Source organism: Lissotriton vulgaris, chromosome 12 (assembly GCF_964263255.1).
Source record: "Lissotriton vulgaris chromosome 12, aLisVul1.2, whole genome shotgun sequence".
NCBI classification, from domain to species: domain Eukaryota; kingdom Metazoa; phylum Chordata; class Amphibia; order Caudata; family Salamandridae; genus Lissotriton; species Lissotriton vulgaris.
In genome coordinates, this window is record NC_141700.1 from 810,772,314 (window position 1) to 810,796,431 (window position 24,118).

General features: G+C 46.0%; 1 protein-coding gene across 1 annotated transcript in view; it reads right to left on the minus strand.

Moving 5' to 3' along the window:
* The window catches only part of LOC147678847 (uncharacterized), an 86,602-nt gene that overhangs the window by 51,704 nt on the left and 10,780 nt on the right, over positions 1-24,118 (minus strand). The window contains exons 2-5 of the mRNA XM_086945760.1: positions 23,901-24,017; positions 10,045-10,197; positions 6,147-6,257; positions 1,723-1,830 (exon numbers count right to left, since the gene is read on the minus strand). Of these exons, the coding sequence (XP_086801886.1) occupies positions 1,723-1,830; positions 6,147-6,257; positions 10,045-10,197; positions 23,901-24,017 (489 nt within the window). The remainder of the gene's footprint in view (positions 1-1,722; positions 1,831-6,146; positions 6,258-10,044; positions 10,198-23,900; positions 24,018-24,118) is intronic.

The window sequence follows — 24,118 nt, forward strand, 5'->3', positions numbered from 1 at the left end:
GGTGCAGGTCCCCGAAACATGGAGGAGTCTCCTCATTCGTGATGCAGGCCCTGCAGTTGTGGAGGAGTCTCTGCACTTGTGGTGCCGGTCCCGCAGTCATAGAGGAGTCTCCACACTCGTGGCAGAGACCCCACAGTCTTGGAGGAGTCTCTGCACTCATGGTGCAGGCCCCGCAGTCTTGGAGGAGTCTCCGCACTCGTGGTGCAGGCCCCGCAGTCGTGGAGGAGTCTCCGCACTCGTGGTGCAGGTCCCCGAAACATGGAGGAGTCTCCTCATTCGTGGTGCAGGCCCCGCAGTCGTGGAGGAGTCTCCTCATTCGTGGTGCAGGCCCTGCAGTCGTGGAGGAGTCTCTGCACTCGTGGTGCAGGTCCCCGAAACATGGAGGAGTCTCCTCATTCGTGATGCAGGCCCCGCAGTTGTGGAGGAGTCTCTGCACTTGTGGTGCCGGTCCCGCAGTCATAGAGGAGTCTCCGCACTCGTGGGGGAGGCCTCACAGTCTTAGGGAGTCTCCGTACTCGTGGCAGAGACCCCACAGTCATGGAGGAGTCTTGGCACTCGTGGTGCAGGCCCCGCAGTCTTGGAGGAGTCTCCGCACTCTGGGAGAATCTCCGGAATAAGACTTCTCATTGGGGAGATGCAGCCACAAGTGCAGGGTATTCCTCACATCAATATGACATTTGTTGTGCTCTTCACGCACATCTAGCCGAAGAGATGACACTGAGGCACTGTCTCAAATGCTTTAATAAAGAAACTCTACTTCTGGTGCAGCTTCACGTGCTGAGATCCAAGCATCAACAACCCCCACATGAGCACAGGACCAGCATTTGTTCACCTCAAGTGCTAATATGCAATTATTGCACTAACCCTCACATTAAGTCAAACATAAAGTACGTCAATTTACAATAGTAGTGGCACGTCTGTTCTTATGGCTAGTTACAGTCTAATATGTTAACAAACAGTTAATGTGGTGAGAAAGTGATGCATGTACACAAGCACATTCTCACATGCCCATCTCCCTCCAGGCACAGATTAATATGTAAAAGTGCAATCATATGCCCAGCTAAAGCCTCATGTCTCCAGGCATGGCATAAAATGCAAAAGTACGATCACATGCCCATCTAAAGCCTCATACCTCCAGCACAGCATAATATGTACAAGTGCGAAGACATGCCCAGATAAAGCCTCCTATGTCCAGTCACAGCATAATATGCACAAGTATAATATGCACAAGTACGGACAGATGTCCAGCTAATGCCTCCTACCTCTAGCACAGCATAATATGCATAAGTGCAGACACATGCCCAGGTAAAGCCACCTAGCTCCAGGCATAGCATAATATACACAAGTGCACTCTCACATGCGTGTGTAAAGCCTGGTAGACTTAGTACAGCCTGCACAGTGTTATATGTCCAAGTAGTGTCACTGGTCCACCGTCTTACCAGTCCGGCTCCCTATGACCTCAATGGGATCCTGGCCTTTGTGGGCCTACGAAGGTTAGAGTCAGCGCTTCTAGTGGAGAAAGGATGGAAACCGTAGAACTCGCTGCACCTTTTGAGGGGAGGGGGATCCCTGCGGGGGTCGAGGATTGTCACATGGGAAACAAGCAGTGTCGAAGGCTTGTCTCTGGTCTCTAGCAACCTTCCAATTATGTCTATGCCCTACTGCTCCCAAGCCATCTCATGTCACACTCAGGCAGGTTCCTTTAACTTGACTGGACAATACCTCTTTTCTGTTGATCTCTGCATGGTCATCGTTGGATTCTTGGATCGCGAGGTCCCCGGTGCTTTTCGTACTCAGTAAAGCATGCTCATGATGCTCCGAGCTCCACGTCTGCAGAAAGAGAACAAAAGAAGCAGTCAGACCTCCAGATCTTCAGTGTCCCACACATTACGTGCATGGCTTGTAGGCTTTCCTTCTTTCATCGGCCCACCCCTTGGCTTATACCAAGTCTCTGTCATCAATGGATGATCCATCTCTGCCCCCCTCTGAGCCGTGTGTAGTGCCAGCTCTCTTAACCTCTCACCTCCACGCTGACCTTACATTCTTTAGATTAAGCTGCCTGTTTGCCCTACCATTCCCACATGATCCCTGATGACAGAGTTCATGTCTTCAATAGGTTCTCTTGTACTAGTAGAAGGAAATAAATACATTGTGTCTCTAAATCTACCTTCCTCTGGGTCATTCTTGTAGAAATGAGACAAGCAACGTCCAAGGATGAATGTCAGAGACAAGCTCACTCTCCGGTCTGAGGTCTGGGCTGAAGCCAGGGCTGCTTTGAGGGTTAGGGGCTGTAGGAAGTTTAGGGGGTCCTGCTCATAGTCAAGCTTCTCCACTGTATGAATGATGGTGAAGTATAAATGTCAGATTGTTGTAGTTTCCTGAATGCCAACCATTGCACACCCCTGCTGCCTTAGGGTATAACGCTCTCATATTTGGGCATGCGTATTCTTCGTCTACCAAGACAAGGCCAGGTGTATTTCTGGATGCAATGCACAGAACAGGCATGTCTCAAAGCTCTTACAACAGATCCAGGCATGGTTTGCAAATAGACCCACCCTCTCCACTAAAGTGAATAAAGATAACTCTGTTACAAAAATATATGGTCCTAAAAAATGCAATTGGGATGAGAACACAAAGACTACAGTGAAAAGAGGTTGTAAGTGCAAAGGTTTTTCTAAGCATTTACATGTTGAAGTCACGTGAGGAATAAACTCTGTCAGAGTGATCTTTTCGCCTTTGGCCACAATACTGTGATGTTCCCATGGGCCCCTGCCCTGGAGATGGCTTCCCTAGTTAGTAAAGTACAACCTTAGTTGGATCACTGACACAGTATCGATAACAATAGTATTGTGTAACAAAAACATTGTCTAAAAATATATTTTACAACAATAGCGTCTCCCTGTACTTATAATGGTAAGTACAAAAATATCTAAAATAAAATATTGCATCACACTAATATCGTTAAAAACATACAAAAATATAGTTATATGTCTGTATCAGTCTGTCAGTTGGTGTCTAAGTGGCCGTATGGTTTGGTGAGTGGGTATGTGAGCGGCTGTATGGGTGATTCATTAGTTGTCTGAGTACCTGTATGGGTGTATGAATGTCTGTATGGGTGGGTGAGGGGGTGTGTGACTGCCTGCATGAATGAGTCAGTGGGCGAGTCAGTGGCTGTATGGGAGAGTGTGTCTATGAGGAGCTGTATGGGTGTCTGAGTGTGTATGGCTGTGTTGGTGAGTGAATGGATGTGTCAGTGTTATATGGGTGAGTAACTGCATATGTGAAAGGCAGTATAGGTCAGTGTTGGAGGGTATGTGTGATTGAGTAATTGTGAGACTTGCTGTATGGGTGAGTGTGTGCTTGGGTCACTGACAGTATGGGTGAGTGAGTTAGCATCTGTGTGAATAAGTGAGTGGTTGAGCGTAGAACTATATAGGTGAGTAACTGGTTGTGTGATTGACTCTATGGGTGACTGACAGTGTGTGAGTGGGTGTATGAGTGACTATATCAGTGGCTGTATTAGTGAGTGAGTTGGTGTATGAGTAGCTTTATGCATGTATGAGTGGAATCCATGAGTGGGTGTGTCAATGGTTTTGAGCATGTTAGTGTGGAAGTTGGAGTGGGTGTATTAACCCCTTGCGTGCACCGCAAACTTTCACGCAGTGCGGGAGTTTTACTGAGTGGGCGGAGTTTGGACGGCACCCGGCCGGGCTCCGCACACGCCCACTGGGATGCATGATGGCAGGGGACTGTCATGAGCACGCAAGGGGTTAAATGTTATATTGGTGTGTCAGTGATTCTGTGGATGATGTCATCAGTGATGTCATTACAGATGTCATCAGCGATATTACTGACAACGTTGTGAGTGATGTAACATTGACCTGAAATACGGTAGAGTGGGCAATTCTGGTATTCACTGTATCAGGTCTTCTTGGAGAACAACACATCAGACACAATTAAAAGACCTGGAAATTATCCCATCTTCACTTATATCTGCATTTAGCATAGATCCAGTGGTGGAAACAACCCCTTTGCATTTCAAGTCACCAAAGGCATTACCTACATAATTCATCACTCCGCCCATCACAAGTGTCTCAGACACAGGAGCGGCTTTGTATCAGTAACATGGCAACAGTGGAATTTGGGAACCAGATGTAAAATACCCCCGGATTCTGGCTTCCTCTTACCATCCAAGGGTCTGCTGGATCTTTATCAGTGTGTGCAAAGAGTGATTAGATGGATCCCTCTCTGGGCTTTGGAAAAATGAAGCCAAGCTGGATAAATTCTATCATGTTCAGCAACTGGACTGAGATTTTGAGTTTTCGGACTGCATTTTGTATATAGATGTTGTTGTATGGGAGTATGAGCATTTATGGAGTGTCGAGGGAATTACACAACATTAGGTTGCAAAATCTTGTTTGCATGTAAATAAATTAATGTTAATTTAATGTAAAATGGACATTAATTTAACATGACTCTCCCTTAGAGCTTAACAGTTGTATGAGAATATTTTAGGATTTATTTTAATTAAAGAATATTTGGATATGTGTTTGCAGCTTCACGTACTAAGGGATGAGGCATTCCTTAGATTAAACACATCCTTGGAAGGTAATTGAAAAGAACTCACAACTATTTAATGAAATGTGGATCTATTCTGAGCTCATGGTGGTGCTTCTGAAGACTGGTTCTAATGTCGGTCACATGCCTCCTATCTCCTGCTATGAATCTAAAGAGATCCGTCTGTCTCTTATCTGATGCTATGGATCCAAAATGATTCATGTGCATCTTTGTTTTCTGCTATGGATCTAAAGAGATTCACGTGCATCTTGTCTCCTGCTATGAATCTAAAGAGATTCATTTGCCTCCTATCTCCTGCCATGAATCGAAAGGGATTTCTTCAATGGGTCACATTTATCAAATTAGGTGCATTACATCTATAAAGCCTTGCGCTATTACTCTCGACTCACAATGCAATGTAGTAATTCTGTAGCAAACCACTTTCATGATTTAGGGCGCAATAGGTAACAACTCTGGACTGTTTCAGATGTCTGACTGGCTTACAGTCCTGTGGTAATTTGATTATCAATGACAGCTAATGTGAGGCCTGGCTAGATGATCACGGATATCTTTGTTTTATGTTCAATCGTAAGTTTGGATTCATGCTTTTAAGGATTTCCAAAAAATCAGCAAACATAAACACATATTACAGTAACCAGCATATCAAGATAATTACTGGTATATGGGAATCTGGCCGCAATCGGATCCCACTTTCGCAATAAATAAATTGGCACCAGGGAGAGCAAACATCCCCCCCTAGCAGTGCCTCTTTTCTGTTTAACATTTTTTAAAGAAAAGGTTGGGTCCTTCTTACCATTAGAATGGTACGTGATGCAGAGGCATCTAGCATTTCATGGATGATGTAAACTTGAGGAATAGCATAGAAAGACAACACCCACTCGTCCACGTCCCTCGAGTAAAGAGGGCCCGCGTAGGGGGTCGCTCCTTCAAGCTGAAGGCATCGCAGCTTTGGAATGCTTTGCCATTGGCTCTACATAGCACTTCTAATTTGCTGACCTTTAGGAAGGGCCTTAAAACTTGGCTCTTTGCCCCTTAGCATGCTCCCTCCTTTGTTTTGTTGTTTTTCTTTTATCCCACTGTGTTATGTCTTTATGCTTACAAGCTGCCAATAAAAAGCGCCGGGACACTCCAATGGAGTAGCCGTGCGCTATAGAAATCAAAAATAACATAACATAATATAAACATGATGGAGGATTCCTATTGGCTATCCCACATTTGTGAGGCCACACTACTTGTGTCCCTCACACATAATGAAATTATGGACTGGAGGTGAAAGGACCTGTTTACAGGCACAGAAAGAATATCCGTAGGTGCCTCATCCCATCCGTGTACGCCAGTTACTCGTGGAAATAATCTCTTCAGAAAGCTTCTGTTTCACCTCATCTAGACACTCCCACCCTATATGCTCACAAATCTCTACCTAAGGTCTGGATCCTGGGGTTACGTTCACCTCTTCTGTCCTCCCATACTCTTCTCTCACCTACAGACACATTTGAGCGAGAGCTCCCAGTGTGTACACAGGGCACCCAACCTCTCCTTAGCTTCTACAAGGACAGGCACATACATACCTCATCTGCAGGGCTCATCGTACTGTTCATTTTGGTGTTCGGATCGACTAATAGTTCTTCTGTGCTGTCAATGCCGAGCAAAGTGTAAAGATGTTGCTCTGGATTCCAAGTCTGCAGGAAGGGAAAAACAAAATAATGATGTTTCATGTGCTTTTATTTCTAACAATATTTCTATACTTTCTCCCTTTATTACGCAGTCGGCATCTGCATGTGTTCTTATTCTTGTCATTCAGCAGTGTCTATTGTCGTTGAATCTCTTACAATCAGGACGGACAACAAAAAGACATTTTGGGTCTGATTTACACCTCTGCGGATGGGTTACTCCATCCCAATGGTGACGAATCTCCCGCACAAGAAATATAAATCCTTCATATCCTCTGGGATTTGTATTTTTGCGGACGGGAGATCCGTCAACGCTGTGATGGAGTAACCTGTCCGCCGAGATCTACATCAGGCCCTTGGGCTCTTTTCCAGTTCTCTGATTGGGCAGAGAAGTTGCAGCTTGCTCAGGGATGTGCACCAGCAGAGGCAACCATCAGCATTGATGTTTAAGGAGCTTGTACTCAACCGTCAGGTTCTCTGCATGCTCATCCCATTGGTGAACAATGTGCCCACTGTATTGTCTATTGTTCTCCTTCCTCTACACTAATGCGAGTCCTCATGACACTGCTGTGGACAAGAACAAAAATGCATCAGCACAGGCGGTCGCTGGAAGCGATATGATGCCCCCCCCCCCCACGGCCAGAAGACCTCCTGGCATACTTAAACAGCAGCAGGTATAAAATGCTTCCGTGAGGTTGCAGTACTGCTCTTACCAGCTAGACTTCCTTCCAGTGAATCCGAACAGGGGAAAGACTCATGCAGTGCCCCTCTCAAGAGGCAGGTTCACTTCCAGACTTTTACTGCAGTAGGAAGGGCGCATAACCCCAGCGGACCACTAGAGATCTTTTTCATGACTGCACAGAAATTAAAGCTGCTTCGTTTATACTCACTATCAGAACACGTCCCCACACATAAATGCATAGAAACCAGAAGCTGCTCAATTATGCTGACTATCAGTACTCGTCCACATATATGAATACATAGACACCGGCGCATGATGCATGTTTATTCACTATCAGCACACGCCCCGTAGATGAATGCAGACACCAGAGGCTGCTGCAGTAACTACATGTAACCAGGCGCTGTAAATTAAATGTTACTAGTGGGCCTCCAGGTAGGCCCTAAACAGGCCATCCGACAGGATGCACTGCATTTAAAATATAGGAAAAGTGTTTTTCAAGTTTTACATGTCCTAGTAGTGAAAAACTCAAAAATTCATTTTTCACTTTTGTGAGGCCTACCTCTCCCATAGGATAACACTGGGTTATCTTATTAAATTTAATACGTCCTAACCTTTGATTGGTAACAGGTAGAAATATAAAAAAGTCATGTTTGGTCCCAAAGGAATTGTGTAATTTAAAATCCTCTTTGATGATAAAGTTGGATTTTAAGTCATCATTTTGAAAATGCCACTTTAAGTAAATTGCCATTTTCTCGTCCTAACCATGTGGTGCCTGCAGCCTGTGTCCTGGGTCACAAGACTGAATCGTTGTCAGTTGGCCTTTGTGTATTCCTTCCAGACAGTGAGACAAAGAGAAACCATGTGTTGGCAGGATGGGCCATCCTGCCAGGACAGGTGGGGCGGAGCTGTTCTCTGCCCTAATTACATTTCAAAGGTTCGCTTCCAGCACACTCACAAAGGAACTTAACACCAGCCTTTTGCCACTCTAGAATGCTTGGAGCCTGGGAGGGGAACAAAGGAACTTTCCATAACAAGATGTGGGGGAAGCCTAGAGGTTTCTCCCACTTCAAAGGATGGTACCAAGTATAAATATTGGACCTTCAGCCCAACTTTTTGACCTGCAAAGGACCCCCAGAAGGACTCACTACACTTCAGAGTATTGCCCTGCTGCTTGAGGCCTGCTTTGTACCTCAAAGGACTGCCCTGCTGCTTGAAGCTTGCCTTTTACCCTCAAAGGACTGCCCTGCTGCCTGAAGCTTGCCTTTTACCCTCAGTGGACTGCCCTGCAGCTTGGGGCCTGCCTTGATGTTTGATCCCAGGACTACCAGAGTGACTCCAAGGACTCGTTGGCTGGCCTCCTGTGAGAGCTACAGGGACCTAACAAGCTCCGGAGACCTTGCACCCTGCACCTGGCCTCTGCCTGGAGAGAGCCCTGACCCCCAGGTAGTACCCCAACCAGTACCGGACCCTTGTGATTGATTCTAAACGTGCTTTTCTAGCCAAACCAGAAACTTGGCAATAAAAAAGATATTCACCAAACAGTGGCTGAAGAACTGACAGAAGTCTGGGACCTACCTGCTCGCCGATTCGCCTGAGGTGCTTTGCCAATTGGCCTAGCTCGGTAGCTCCCACTATGTGAAATCCTGTTCAGCGGGACCCCTTGGAAAGGGTATCTGGCGTCATGGAGCCCTCATTGGCTACAACAAGCACCTTGGTCCCACTGGAGGGTTTCGACTTCCAAAAAAGTCTGAATGTAGAAATCTTCACAACGACTTCGTCCAGCGGTTCCCGGACAATGATGCCTCCTCCGCCTCGTACACCGCTGGCTGCCATGCCATGCTGAACTATACCTTCTTGGGAACTTTTCTTCAAAATGTTTTTTAACTCTGAAGTTATGCCAAGGACTGGCCCAACCCACCCTGTGTTCCCGAACCGGGCTCCATCGCAGGCAGCCAAACATTTTGACTTTGCTCCGGTCTCATGTGACTAGATACCCACGGTTGATGCTTTGGTCTTTTGGGCACTTTTTTTCACTTACAACTTAAAAAATGTATAACTCCAGCTCCACTGATTGGATATAATTTGTTTTGGTGTCATTTTATTTATTAACTTTTACTCTATTGATCCGAATTAGCGTGGGATGTTTCTTGTGTTGTACTTTCACTTTATTTCTGTTTGTGTGCTGCATAAATACTTAACACAGTGCCTCTAAGATAAGCATGCCTGCTTTTGCGCCAAACTACCAAAGCATTAAGCACAGATTAATTTAGTTATTTTTGTGGCTTACCCTAGCAAGGATTGTGTTTTGTTGCTTGAGTCGGGTTTTCAACCCCTCAACTAATAACCCATTTCCCTACAGCCGCCAAATGGAATAATGTATTTTTTGATTGCACTGTAGCAATTATCCACAGCATTTATTTAACTAGGCAGGGTTTTAGTGGGCCCACCAGTGTAGACATAGGAGTTCCAGAACATTCCTTCGATTGTTAACGTCAGCTGGGGTGTTTGAGATGTATCATGACATCATTTACCGCATGGGACCTTTGTACACACAGCAGTAAGAAGCACTGAGATTCCAATGTATGTTCCAAGTGTGTCACGGGAACAGCGGTGCCTTCTTTCTGGGACATTTCCCTGCTATCCCAGGTAAAGCGGTTTAACCATCTGCTCCTCCATTTGTCATGAGTGTTCTGCACAGAAGGACACTCTGTCTTGGCCGTCAACTAAAGGCAGTCTGGATGGCCAGTCCAGCCCCCTCAGATGGTGAGCAGCCATCACCTGCAAGAGGAGAGAGCTGCATGCTGGCCCACAGCAGGGCCCATGGAAAGCACTCCCAAGTATGAGCTAGAAAAGGAAAGAACCAGAAACCTGCCTCATCCAGCTGATCTCCCATCACCAGTTCAAGCAAAAACTGCCGCGAGGAGTTACCTTTGTTATGCGCTGTTTACAGTCCCCTCGTCCATTTATCTTTTATCCACTTATTCGTAAATTCAGTCCTCCATTGAAAAATCATTCTGATATTCCAACGCAAATACCCTTCTTATGTCCTTTGACACAATATTCTAACCTCAAGACTAGACACAAGCCTTCTGGAGCACGCGCTGTCAGTCTCACCTGCTTACGCTCCTTCTTCTTTGTAGCTATCTGTGGACACAGGATGGGTAGTTTTTCTTCTTTCTTCCAACAGTTTACTTCCACTCTGATTTGTGGAAAATTCAGTGCCTTGGCAGCGTTTGGGTAGAATAGCTTCTTCTCTCCATCACCAATCTGTAGAACAAGAACACGCAAGGGAGAAGGTTTATGGATTCACAAAAATCAGGTATTCTTGGTTGGAAGGGACCCTTCCGATTGAGTGACTGCACCCGCCTGCAGGGAGTGTTTAGGAGAAGAAGTCTTGTGGTGTACAGTTAGTGTACCTTCCGCCTGTCTCTGTGGCTCATTAGGTGGCCACAACCCCATGCAACTGAGGGAACAACCCAATCTGGTAGCGCTATCTGTGTAACAGAAGGGGGCTGCAAGCTTCTGCGGTCCCTTCTACAATGCTACAGGGCCCAGGGATGCAGAAAGAGGGCGCACCAACCCATTATGTAATAGAGGCATGACCGCCTTTGACTCAATAATTCACAACAACATTTTGGCAGTCTTGTGCTGCCCTTCCTTAGCCTGTGGGGTTTCATTATGGCTTCCATACTCTTGATTCCCATAACCTTGTTGTGATATTTTGGTCAGGAAGATTTGGGTTCTGCTACTCGCTGGTGGTTCCCAACATTTTTATTCCCCTGAAGTTCCCTCTCATTTCTCAGATTTCTGTAATGCAGAGGTCTGTGGGTTCACCGTCTCCACCTGCTGAGGAAGCGGCACTGCTGCCTTTTGGCCACGTCCACCATTTGGATAGATGTGGGCTATGGAGTTGTTCGACACAACTACAATCTCTATTCTGAGGATCCATCTTAGAGGCAGATTTCTAGAGGGACTTCCCACTTTCAAGTGGTCAGAGTGCTGCGATCAGCTTTGCATCCCAACTCCTGAGCGATTGTGAGCACAGGCCAGGGGTTCATTCTCAAGTTGTTCCTGCAATTGTTCTTTTCTCTTGTTCTTCTGAATTTTGGCTTGGCAGCACAGCTGGGACCAGGCCCTATGTGATCAACACAAGAAGTGCTTTAATGATGCATGTAGCAGTCTCCAAGGGAATAGTGAGCAAGAGGAAGGCAACAATTGCCACATAACCCGCGGGGTCCACTCCTCAGCTTTATCCTCCACAACTGACAAAGTTCAAACAGTCAATATTTTCAACCATCAACATTCTCCACTCTGACCTCATTACATTTCAGAGCGGATAATGTCAGTGGCCTGCAAAGAATATAACATTACTTTTCCCTTAACAAAGCAATCAACCCAAATAAGAACGTAATCCCACAAATAAACCAAAATCAAAAAACAAAAAACACAAAAAAAACCCCTAACAAACTATCTGTAATGAAGGGGTAATCGTTTAGCACGATTACTCCTACAAACTTCCCTGCAACCACACTAGGTCTGGTTTGATTTGTGCTCAGGTTACTTCCGGTAACAGCCTCTAAATCTTGACCTGATCTCAACACAGACTCGGAACCCTGATCCAGCCCTGACACATCCTTACACTTCACAACTCTTTCCCTATTCCACCAATGACAACCATTCACTCTGACCGCACTGCCATTCGTTTATCAATGATCAGAGGCTCATCATACTTTTCTTCTCCTTTCATAACAAACACTCCCTTTTTGATGCAGCCCAAATCACCCACTTTAAACTCCTGTTTATGCACACAATTAGGCTTGCCAAAGGGCCACAATGCACTTATTCGCAACTGCCCACCCTACACACTGTACCTACACACGTGATTCATGCGCTCCACTTGACCATTGGACTGGGGGTGATATAAAGATGTTTTAAGATGCTATGGGGTACATAATCAAGGTACGGCGTTAAAATTATTGCTGCTTTAGCGGCAGTTTCCTGCAGCTAAAACAGCGATAATGGTCTTGATAATATGCTGTAGATAATTCCAATAGAAGCCCATGTTCTGGTGTTAACATGGGCTTCTATTGGAATTCTCTACGGCATATTATCAAGCCCATTATCGCTGTTTTAGCAGCAGTTTCCTGCAGCTAAAGCGGCGATAATTTTAACTACGTTCCTTGATAATATGCCCCTTAATGTTTTCAGTTTAAAGAAAAATGACCCGGTCACTGTTTTGTTCTGCAGCTTATTTATTTTGAGCAGAATCTCACCCTGAGGTATTTAATGCTTGGGTGCTTTGTATACTTTTTAAAAAATGATACAGGATTTTTAAGTTTTTGAAAAATGTCCGAGGTTTGCTCGTTGCCATACAAAAAGACATCTATTTACATGTACTGAGAACAATTTTTGCAATACAAAACATTGAAATACATTTATCAATTAAACAATACATTTATCAAAACATCATCATTATCAAATTTCACGGTTGTACCCTCCCAACTAATTCAACCAGGCCTACGTATTAAAGTTTTACTCAAAGTTCGACCTGGTCACGCAAAGGCATTAACTTGGTATATATATTTTTTATTCCATTGCTTTCATGGAAATATTTTTAGGGCCTTTTGCGGAAAAAAGCATTCGTGGTTAAGGCGAGTGTATGGGAAGCCGACGCGTTTCCAAGCCTGTATCTCATTTATCAGGCTTTTCTTCAGGGCTTTAGGATGGGTTTATTCTGAAAGTTACAGCAATGGCGGTCTTTGAACGAGGCTCTTTTGGTGGTCCTGATGAGGTGATGATGGTTGCGGATGGCATCTTTGTGGACTGCGCGGTTGGCGGGCGTTCTATCGCTGAGCCAGATGTTTTCGAGTTTCCGGCAGGTGCGTTTGGAGGCCAGGAGGTCCGGGGTGAACCAGCTGGCTCTCTGGCTGGTGTCTCTGTTGGTGGGTTGTGTCACTGGTGCTACGGTGTGGTCGCAGTCTTCCATTCAGAGTCTGAGGGTGCGGACCCCCTCATCGGGGTCCGTGGGGCTGGTCGGTGGATTGAGTGTGAGGTGTGTTTCTAGTAGTTTTTTGGTGACTTTGCCCCCGCGTCGGCGGGGGATCTGAGGGTGCGGTGGTGGGTGATGTGTTTCTGGAAGGTGAAGTGGACGCAGTGGTGGTCAGTCCAGGTGAGCTCGGAAGCGTGGCTGAAGGCAACGTGGGGGCTGGAGGAGAAGATAGCATCGAGCGTGTGGCCGGCGATGTGGGTCGGGGTGGTGACGATCTGTTTCATTCCGAGGGTAGCAAGGTTGTCGATCAGGGTGGAGGAGTTGCTGTCGTTGTTGTTTTCCAGGTGGTAGTTCAGGTCACCGAGCAGGATGTAGTTGGTGGAGGTCAGTGCGTGCGAGCTGATGAAGTCGGGGATGGAGTTGCAGAATTGGGGACGTGGGCCGGGTGGTCTGTAGACGAGGGTGCCTCTGAGAGTGGTCTTGGGGTCCATGTGAATCTTGAAGTGCAGGTGTTCAGCGGTGGTGAGGGTGTCGTCGGTGTTTGTTGATACCTTGATGGTGTTCTTGTGGATGATGGCTATTCCTCCTCCGACTCCGTTGGTGCGATCTCTGCGGAAGATTTTGTATCCGGTGGGGATGGCCACTGCGATGTCTGGGGAGGAGGTTTCGTTCAGCCAGGTCTCGGTCAGGAAGGCGACGTCTGGTGATGTGGTGGTGAGTAGGTCCCAAAGGTCGACGGCGTGCTTGCGTGCGGAGTGGGTGTTGAGCAGGATGCATCGCAGTCGGTTGGGTTCCGCCGTTGTGGGGGCATCGGTGTCGTTGGTGCAGGCGAAGTTGCAATTCCGGCAGGTGAAGGGGCCGTGGGTGTGCTTGGGGGTTGGCTTGTAGCAGTTGGTTGTCCGTCCGTGGTTGAGGGCGATGAGGGTGTTGGCGTCATAGTGGAGTCGTACTTCGTCGATGGCGCGGGGGCCAAGGGTTCTGGTGCTGGGCGCGGTCCAGCGGCGCGCCCGCTGCATGTGTCTGCTGGGGGAGGTGGGGAGGGAGGGTCTTCTGGGAGGCGGTAGGTGGGTAGAGGGCAGCGAATCGGCACAGGGGGCGGGGCCGCAGGGGAAGCAGCGGCGGGAAAAACGGCGGCAGAAGCAGGTAGAAACATAACTACATATCGGCATTTGCAGTCCTATTACACTCTGAGCCCAAGTCATAAAGCATATTTTCATTTTCTAAGTGTTTTATTTTTGCACTCCCAGAGGTTTTGTGTTACAAGAGGCCCAAATAAAGCGTCAAATTGAAAGTAAATTATTAAACCTGTCTGCAATGGTTAGAATGAAAACAAAAATGATAAGGTACGGATGTCGAGGAGCTAACAAAAAGGAAAAATGTGCAAGGAGTTTTCGTAAACTCCCATTTCATAATTCCAGGCATATAGAAAAAAATAGAAATGCGTCTGGGAAAAATTGTGCTCGCAGCCAAATTTCATTAGATATCTTTTCAATGCAGCATTTGATCTAAATATTCTGTCACCAGACAGGCAAATTGTTATTTATTTTTTTAAAGGAAGGAAGGAAGAGCACTTCAGAGTTTCCATCTAACGAATACAGTTTGAAAGGTCTGTGAATCACTCCCTTTAGCTTACAAGGAACACATTAAGCTAATGTCTTGCATGACACAGTCCAGCTCTCTGAGGTCCCGTGTGTGCCCTTGAATCGTCCCACGACTTGAATTACTGACTGCTACCATAACAAACAAGTTTGTTTTACTAAAACCCCAAAGCAGGGCTTGAAGGAAGCTTGCTGACACTCAGGGCCCGATTCACAGAACTAACTTGAGACGAAATCCTAAACTTACTCTTTTTGGTATTCACAGAAGGCATTTAGTAGTAGTAAAGTTAGGATTTTGTCTTAAGTTTGACTTAAGACAGACTTAAGACAAACGTAGGATTTTGTCTTAATTTAGTTCTGTGAATCGGGCCCTCAGTTTGTTCTCACATAAACAAGGCCAAGCCAGTCTGGAACCAGCCGTAATCTGCTATCAAAAACACAAATCAAAAGGGAAGACAGAAAGACGAAAGCAAGTAACGCATAACTGAACCGATGAGCATCCCACGTCAGGTCAGGCATACGTACTCGCCTCTCAACCTACTTTTAATCATAACCAACGAAAGCAAGTTATACCCAACATGTTTCAGTGTAGGAGAACGTTCCCAGTCATTATCCCCTCCTTTCCTTACCAAGCTCCCTCCATCCCGCCCAAAACACACTTTCCTTATACAGAGAATTGGTGCTTCCAAAATAAACGAATCTGTCCAAACACCCGGCACTAAGCTCCAGAATGAATCACCAAGAGGAAACAGGTGGAGTGAACAAGCGTGTGCAGCATGAACATAGCACCTAATGTAGGAGTAGTGTACAGCGCTTGGCGCTATACTGCGCGTCCCTACTCACTCATTTCATCCTTTATACAACATGAGCGACACTGCACACACCACTAAGAACAGGGCCCCAATACCAGAGGAAGCAGCATGAAGTAACATGCTTTTCCTGCCTTTGAAATTAAAAATAAATGTTAGTCCAGCAACAGCGACGTACAGTAGGATATGATCACCAGCCGCCACTGCACCAAATGTTGGAAGACCAAATTGTTACGGTAAGAATGCTGGGACAGACCCTATGTGATACGGCAAACGCTGAATGAGTGCATGGTCAGGAAACGTAAAACAGTAAACTGCAACATTCCTTGGGTACTCCAGTAGAAAGAGTCACCCGCATGAACGTAGGGCATCCATTGGTGGCAAGAGGAGTTGCTTGGTGAGAGTGGTACCACTCACTCCTACAAACAATGCGATTTCCAGAACTAGATGTAATTGGGTGACAGTTCACATGGTCAGAGGGATCATCAGCGCAACTAGCGGCGCGAAGAGAAAAAAAACAAGCATTGGCATAGCCAAATAGGTCTGGCCTTTGGGTCCTTATAAGTGTTTAGTTATGCAGCACAATATCCTTGGTGCAAAAACTTCAACTGTTGCATGGCTAAACACTTATAAGTTCCCAAAGGCGAGACCTATTGGCTATACCAATGCTTGTTTCCTATGACTAGGACAGAAGACTGCAGAGGAAATTTGGAAGAGGGGCAGGGTATAAGGAATACTGCATAAGGTAGAGGAGAGAGACACTTTTCTTTTCTATGAATGGTGGTATGGTTCCAGGGATTGTCTGAAGAACACCAAGAATATCCTTCATGGTCATGACAAGACACACATATATTTTGGGGAGTAGCAGAAAAAACTCCTGGAGGAGTATCTATTTTAAGTGGGCGAGTACCTGAACTTGTCAAGAGAAGCATAATACTTTTAATTGGAGAGTACCAGTACTTATCAGAAATAAACAGGTGCTTTAGTACAGAGGACCTGCAATTTTAGTTTTGCATTGCAAGTACTGTGTACACCCATTTGTATCTATAAGTAGCCGTGCCAGCAGTCGTTGCTCCGTGACTGGTAAACAAAGATGGGCCAATTCACAGAACTAACTTAAGACAAAATCCTAAACTTACTACTTTTGGTATTCACAGAAGTTGAGATTTTGTCTTAAATTTGCCTTAAAACAAATTTAAGACAAAATCCTAACTTCTGTGAATACAAAAAGTAGTAAGTTTAGGATTTTGTCTTAAATTAGTTCTGTAAATCGGGCCCGGAGTGAAAGTTTTGGAGCTGTTCCCCCTGCAGTGCAGGCACAAACCCGCACAGCTGCCGACTATGCTATTTGCTGCAAGGACTGTCCCTTCACTTCCTTGTGTTTAAAGAGTATAAAGACAGGGAATATTACACTATACATAGGATCACTGCTAATCTGGGGTTTTGCGCACCAAATTATGCGGGAAGGTTGACCAAATTATGCAGCAAGAAAAGGCAAAATATGCGGCACAAAGTGCCCTATTTTGTTATAGAATCACAACATAATATTGTGATGGTAAAACACAGTAATACTGTATGCAAATATTCCAGATTATTAATATTATTTGGAGGACCAAATACTGAATTAAGCAACTGAATGATGACAATTATTACACAGCAATCTATGAATTGTGTATTAATTGTAGCAAATCTCTACTTAGGCAAAAAAAGCTACCGCTGCAGAATCCCAGAGTCCCAGTGGCCCTCGCTATATTAAGAGGTAGAAAGGTGCAGAATGGAGCTAGATCTGCCTGTGAATACACCTTGTAATCTATAGTGCAGCTCCATAAGGAGCAGTGAGTGTGTACATAGGCAATACCAAACACAGCTGAGAAATATCCATCAGCGGTGAACGCTCCATGTTTCTGGCCTTAGTGTCTGCAGCTCATGCGCCAACTCCTTGAATTACAGAGAAAAACCCGATTACAGTCTGAGCGGAATGTGGGCTACAAATTGTGCAGTGGGTAAATAGCAATTTCGTGGGTTGCGGGGTCTTTTGGATCTTGGAATGGTTAAAAGCAAATATATTGCAAAGGATTTTAGTTCCAAACTTGCTTGTTGCTGTATTTTTTCCATCGAATCGACAGGTTTTAACTGTGCACAACTTCATGATACGACTATGTTCACAACGAGGGGTTTGCGTGTCATAATTCTGGCATCAAATTAAGCAGACTGCTGTCTGAAGTATCACAATGTAAGGGGTTTCTTTTATTTCAGAAAACAAAGCCCAACTGTTTAAATTCCAAATTGCAAAAGTTTAATGCAGTAAATGGGATAAAAATGTAATTGCGTGTAAGGGGCAGGAGTCCACCATTATCCCCTGGTCCTATTGTGTAGGTTATAAGCAAATAGGTCGAGACTGTTTTAGTTTATCCTATTCTGTTTGTAGCTATTAGAAAACTAAATTTAATTGTGAATGAAAAAAAGCGTAAAAAAAGCGTATTTTCTGCAATAGGATTTGAACTTTGGTTTTAAAAAACGTTGTTTTCACGCTGTTTTGTGTAGCTGTGTGAATACATCGTATTGTATTAGCATTTGTTTTGGAGAAAAAAGGAGCCTGAAAGTCTGCCGTAGTGTGAAACATTAACATGTTTCGCAGCTGCAAAAGGAAACCAGAACAAGCTAATTGAGTGGGAATAAGCCTTGTTGTAAAGATCCTAATCTTTCAGTCTGCAGCATCAGTAAGATGCAGGTCAGTAAGTGGAAAAAAACAGCAGGATGGAGAATATGTGAAAACAACTGTAGGTTACAACTAAAAGGTACAAAAACAAGTTTAAAAAATTGATCTGTCCTCGTGTATTGTTAAATCTGTTTATGTAAAGGGCTATAAAAAAAGTGCTAATTAAAAAAAATAACGTTGCTCTACATCTACTATATCATAAAGGCTTGTTTTCACGGTTTTAAAATGTTAGTTGAGGCGCAGCTATCTAATGAAGAATTTGTGTGGATCCAAAAGGCTAAAATAACTGAGCTTGGGGTGGGGATCGATGCTAAAGTAATGCCTGGTGATGAGAAAGGGTGAGCCATTGAAACAGCAAGTGTGGCAGGTTTAGGAATGTGCAAATTAATTCTTGAGTGCCCTGTAAGGACAGCCAGAGCCAGAGTGCGACAGCTGATCACGCGCGGCTGAGTGGAATAGCAACAGAAGTCAAATGACGTTTGAAGACGGGAGCACGTGGAGGCAGAGCATCGGCTTCAAGCAGACCTCGCTCTGACCCGGAAGCAGACTGTACTATGTGAGACTGTGACTAGAAGACAATAAGTTGATTTAAAAACTGCTTCGACAATTGACATAACATGGGATATTTGCAAAGTGCTGTGCAGCGGAAGAGGTTATTTGTGGATCCCAGACAATAATTAACGCGTTTGCGAGAAAAGGAGTAAAGTGAATTGGCCTTAGGTGGTAAGGGCAGTACTTTTACGTAGACGGTCACTGATGTGTTCCCCCTTTTCGCGGCCGCTTTGATGTTCTCAGTGGCCCCGCAGCTCACTGAGAACATCAAAGCGGCCGCGAAAGTGAGAACACAGGCGGACAAATGGTGCGTGCGCCCGACGCACATGCACTGTAACCAATCCGCCTGGTTTGGGTGCACTTTTAAAAGCCCCTCTAAATATCTCGCAGAGCATCGCTTACGCGATAGCTCAGTGAGACCTGAAAAGCGTGAGTGGTGACGTGCGTGGTGTGCACGAGCGTCATCGCAAGTATTACTTTGCCGGCGATCAGCTTGCTATAACGCGCATGCGCGCGCGCTCTTGTGCGTGTTCTAGCAAGCTGATCGCCGGCAAAGTAGCATTTCTGAGATCTACTAAATGTCTTGGCCGAGATCAGCGCATGCGCTGGAGCAGGCCGAGACCTAACCAACAGGCCTTCAGGGATGGGAAGTTTTAACACTTTGTTAAAGACTGTGCAGCGGTGTGTTGTTGCATTGAACCTCATAGCAGGTAAGGAGTTTGGTGTTACGTTACCCCTTTTGGCAAACTCTGGGGGTTCATGGTTTGCATTGTGATAATCCTTACCAGGTCTTCATAGGAAGGCCTGACAGGGTTAGCTGTCCACCAGCTCTGTAATCACAAACAGAATAAATACATACATGTATACACGCAGATTCATATACATGCATAGAGGGGCTTTCGGTCGGCCATCTTCTGCCACTGGTCTCTTCGCCTGCCATTCACCTCATGCTTCAGCCAATAACAGCACACAGCATGGGGCAACTGTCCGCACACTTCAGTCATTGCATCATTGCAAGGTAAGGGATGACACTTTGCCAGGGATGGTGAGTCAGTCCTTCACTTTTCCAGTTCTCCTTTTGTAGTCCCTGTTTAGTTTCTTTCATTATTTTACTTTTTTTTGTACGCAGTAACTCCCCAGAGAGTAGCCCTGAGCGGCCTGCTTGCTGTTTCAACTCCCATGCTTTGTATTTTGTGTGGCCACTGCTTCTAAACTTGGCAGACACCTTGCAATATACTGTCCCCAGTTTCTCATTCTTCTCCCTTACAAGATGGCGCCATGTTTTGAAGCGTCATGTCAGCCATCTTGGATCTGTATGACCCAAGGCTACACAATGCACCACAATGATGCATGCTGAATGCTTCTCTTGCATTGGTATTATACATTGAGAATCATTATTTTATTGCTACAAAGAGGCCAATACATTGCTTCTAAGCTTGGCAGCCATTATGTAACTTTGATACAAAGAAACGCTATGGAAATACCATTGAGATGCATCTGCCGCTATAGTTCCTTTTTTTTTATTGCAAGCATATGCTCGTCAGATTGAGGCACAGCATGTTTTATTTGATCTGTTTTTACTCTTTTAATGTATCTTGCAGATACTTGTTTATTTATTTATTTATTTCGAGAGTTTTATATAGCACTATTGGACCCGAGGGTATCAGAGCGCTTTACAAGGTCGATAAAACATACACGAAATAGATCACAGTGTGCAATAATCATGAAAATTCCAAAACATTACATTCACATGGAAAGGAGGTAGCCAAGTATGATGGCATATCTGCGTGCAAATAACCAAGGAGGATAAGAGTGGGGAGGGGAGGCAAGGAGAATGATAAGAGGATGGAGGGTATAGAGAGTAGGGGAAATAGGAGTAGAGAGGAGGTTAGAGAGGTGAGAAAAGGGGTGGGGTGATGGGACAGCAGGGGGGTAGAAGTCGGACAGCACTCAAATCAGAGACTTTAGGTGCCCCAGTATTTGTCGAGAAGAAGTGATTTGAGCCTTTTTTTGAAGAGAGGGTAGGAGGGGTTGCAACGGAGATCTTTGGGGAGAGAGTTCCAGATCGTAGGGGCATTACCCGAGAATGCTCGGGATTGGGCTTTTTGCATTTGAGTTTGTGAGGGATTAGGACTAGGGTGTTCGTGCTCCTAAGGGACCTAGAGCACCCTAGCTTTTTGTAGTTTGTCAGTCAGATAAAAGGGGGTGCTAAGGTGGATTCCAAGAATGAGTCAGTGGGTGGATCAATGGTTGAATAACTGCGTGTATGCTGATGATGACGTATGGAGTGCCTACAATCACAAGTCAGAGAAGAGTCAGTTTCATCTGCACGCCAGGCCTATTGGCATTGCCAATGTTGGTTCGACTTTTCACATTTACATTCATATTCTAGTACTACCACTAATGCCGTTGCACAGAACAGCAATGCAAATGTTATCTTCCACGACTGAATAACCTTTACGACAGCAGAACACCCACGTCTACAGACTGAAGCCCCTACAAGAGACCCAGCATCAGCACACACGTGGATTAATACTTTGCACGTTAGCTGCTCCATAAAGATTATTTTGGGGGAAGAACAGGAGAAAAACTAAGCTTGAAGTTAAGTTAAAATAGATGAAGTAGAAAAGCAGAGGGCAGATGATGCAGCCATGCAATACATTCACTCCGGTCCTCAACCAATCTGCAAACTTCTCCATGAGATGCATCCTTGTTGCAGCCAATGGATCCTGAGATGTCCTCACACGCTCATGGTCTTTAGAAAGTTCAAGCTAATGTTGGCATCTCATTGTTGTGTTGTATTCTATTGTACCTGCATACGTCTACCCCCTCTTCGAAGGAATCTGGAATTCTGTCTGTCCATCTCCTGTTAATCTAACTACGCCTTCTCCTCACTGTCCTACCATTGCATCTTCACATTCCTTTCTGGAGTGGTTGAGCCTGGTGTCGGCTTACCCTACACCCCAATCTCTGACACTTTAAACTGGGAACAAAATACCAGAAGAGGAGACGTCACCGAGTCATCTCCAAGCCCCGCCGTAGAGTCCACAGAACATTTCCTGAAAGTGAAGCCCCCAATATGAGACCGGAGCCCAGGATCTGCGCTGTCCGGCAGAAGGACGGAATCTGATGGCCAAGTGATTGCCGCCGGTCACCAACTCCATCCTCTCTGTGTGCACGTGGGATGAAGACCAGTCTTGCTTGTTGTTTTTTCATGGTGACTTTTGGGGCTTCCTTTGGACATCTGGAAATGTAGACACAACAGCACCATTTGTTCCCAATGCGGGTCTTCATCACACTAATGTGAGTCCCAGAGGCAAAGATTCCATTCCTTCCAGTAGGGGATGTAACCCCTTTGCTTTCCTAGGGCTCCCTGTGGGGGAAACACCCCTGCACCCAGGACTCCTCCAGGCTCCAGCACAAGCAGAGAACGAGCCTGGAAACAATGACGCGCTGGACACTGCCCTTTGGCTCAATCTTTATACTGATTCATTTAAGGAGAAAGAGAATGTTCATAAAGACTGCTGAGGTTTGCCTAAAATGTTTGCCATAATGTTAGGAGAGAGCGCTGGATGCCACGGAAGCGACTCCTTGGTAACCACAGGATCCAAGGGATAAACTGTCCAGCGGCTTCCTCCTTATTGTTCCAGTTCCCCATGAGCTCTTCGTGGGGGGAGGCTTCAACGTGAGCTCATCTTGGGGGGGTGGGGGGGGCGGGGCTTGAACCTGAGCTCTTCATGGGGGGGCTTAAACCCGAGCTCTTCATGGGGGGGTTGAACCTGAGCTTATCATGGGGGGGTTGAACCTGAGATCTTCAGGTGGGGGCTTGAACCTGAGCGCTTCATGGGAGGTTTGGGGGGTTTTAACCTGACCTCTTCAGGGGGGGCTTGATCCTGAGCTCTTCATGGGGGGATTTGAACCTGAGGTCTTCATGGGGGGGGGCTTGAACCTGAGCTCTTCATGGGGGAGGGCTTGATCCTGAGCTCTTCATGGGGGGATTTGAACCTGAGCTCTTCATGGGGGGGTCTTGAATCTGAGCTCTTCATGGGGGGGTTGAACCTGAGGTCTTTATGGGGGGGGGGCTTGAACCCGAGCTCTTCATGGGGGGGCTTGAACCTGAGATCTTCGGGGGACCTTGAACCTGAGCTCTTTATGGGGGGAGGGCTTGAACGTTAACTCTTCATGGGGGGGGGGCTTGAACCTGAGCTCTTCACGGGGGGCTTGAACCTGAGCTCTTCATGGGGGGGAACTTGAACCCGAGCTCTTCATGGGAGGGGCTTGAACCTGAGCTCTTCATGGGAGGGGCTTGTATCCTGGCTCTGGAACAGCTGATTGCCTGCCGGTGGCCTGCTGATTGCCTGCCGGTGGCCTGCTGATTGCCTGCTGAGGCAGTTAATCCCACAATGGCCCTCATTATGAGTTTGGCGGATTGTGGTGCAGGGATACCCGAGGACCGGAATTCTTGCTTTGAGATGGTATCCTGCACCAAAATCTAATGGGCAAAATAAGGAGTGTACTCTTTGCCCCACTGCCTGTGTGCAGAATATTCCATAGGCTCTTTCTTTGAGGTAATTCATGTTGTTTATGTGTTGTATTGTGGCCTCAGCTTCATTTTCATGTGCTCTGCAGGTCTTCTCAAATTGGGGAACTTTGTTTTGTGATGCATTGTTTGCCTAATCAGTTTGCTTCTTTTACAGAGAGAGTCGTGGGTGGTCAATGCTTAAGCGCCCCCTATTGTCGGAGTTCAGAAACCTTTTTGGCAAAACAAATTGGTTCCCCGTCAGAAGCACTTTGTAAATGTATATGAGCACTGAAATAAGGCAGCTTGAACTCAGGCACCATTCCCAAAGGATACCTTCTTGAAAAGAAAACGTATTTGAACCACATCTCCTGCTAAATTGTTACTCATTAAAGTATTTCAAGTCCCATAATACATGGGCGGACGCAGTACATTTTTAGGCCAATGGTTATGAACTCACTTTAGGACCACACTGAAATCCAACTCAGAAGGAGGCGCGAAGACTGCCACGAGCAGGTCTGATGTGTGTCAGCCTGCACCGGAGGGAAATCCTCACCTCCCTTCAGAGCCGGCTTTACACATGCCAGAGGAGGGCCCTGGCCCCTGCACAGAGACAGATGTGCCAGGGAGGCACCTGTCCCTTCACTGAGAAGACAACACACTTTTCAGTAACAGGTGCCCAAGCACGGTGGCATCCTAGAGCTGAGACGTCACTCTGGGTTGACAGGCTAGCAGTCTAAAGCCCTTAAAAATTAAAGAAGTGAATAGTATTAAATGACTCTACCCGTTTTGTCGTCTCCATCACTGGGCTCAAATGAAAGACCTCATCTGAGCCGCCTCGCTTTACATCCTTCTTCCTGTCCCTTCTTGAGGTCTCCTTGGAAAGATCTGGGTCTCCCACCTGCAAAAGAGCAACGTACAACATTCAGGGTTACCAGTGCCTCTCTCGCCCCTCCTCATACTCTGCGTGCTCCGAGTCTGGTCACTAGTGCGCCTCTCTCT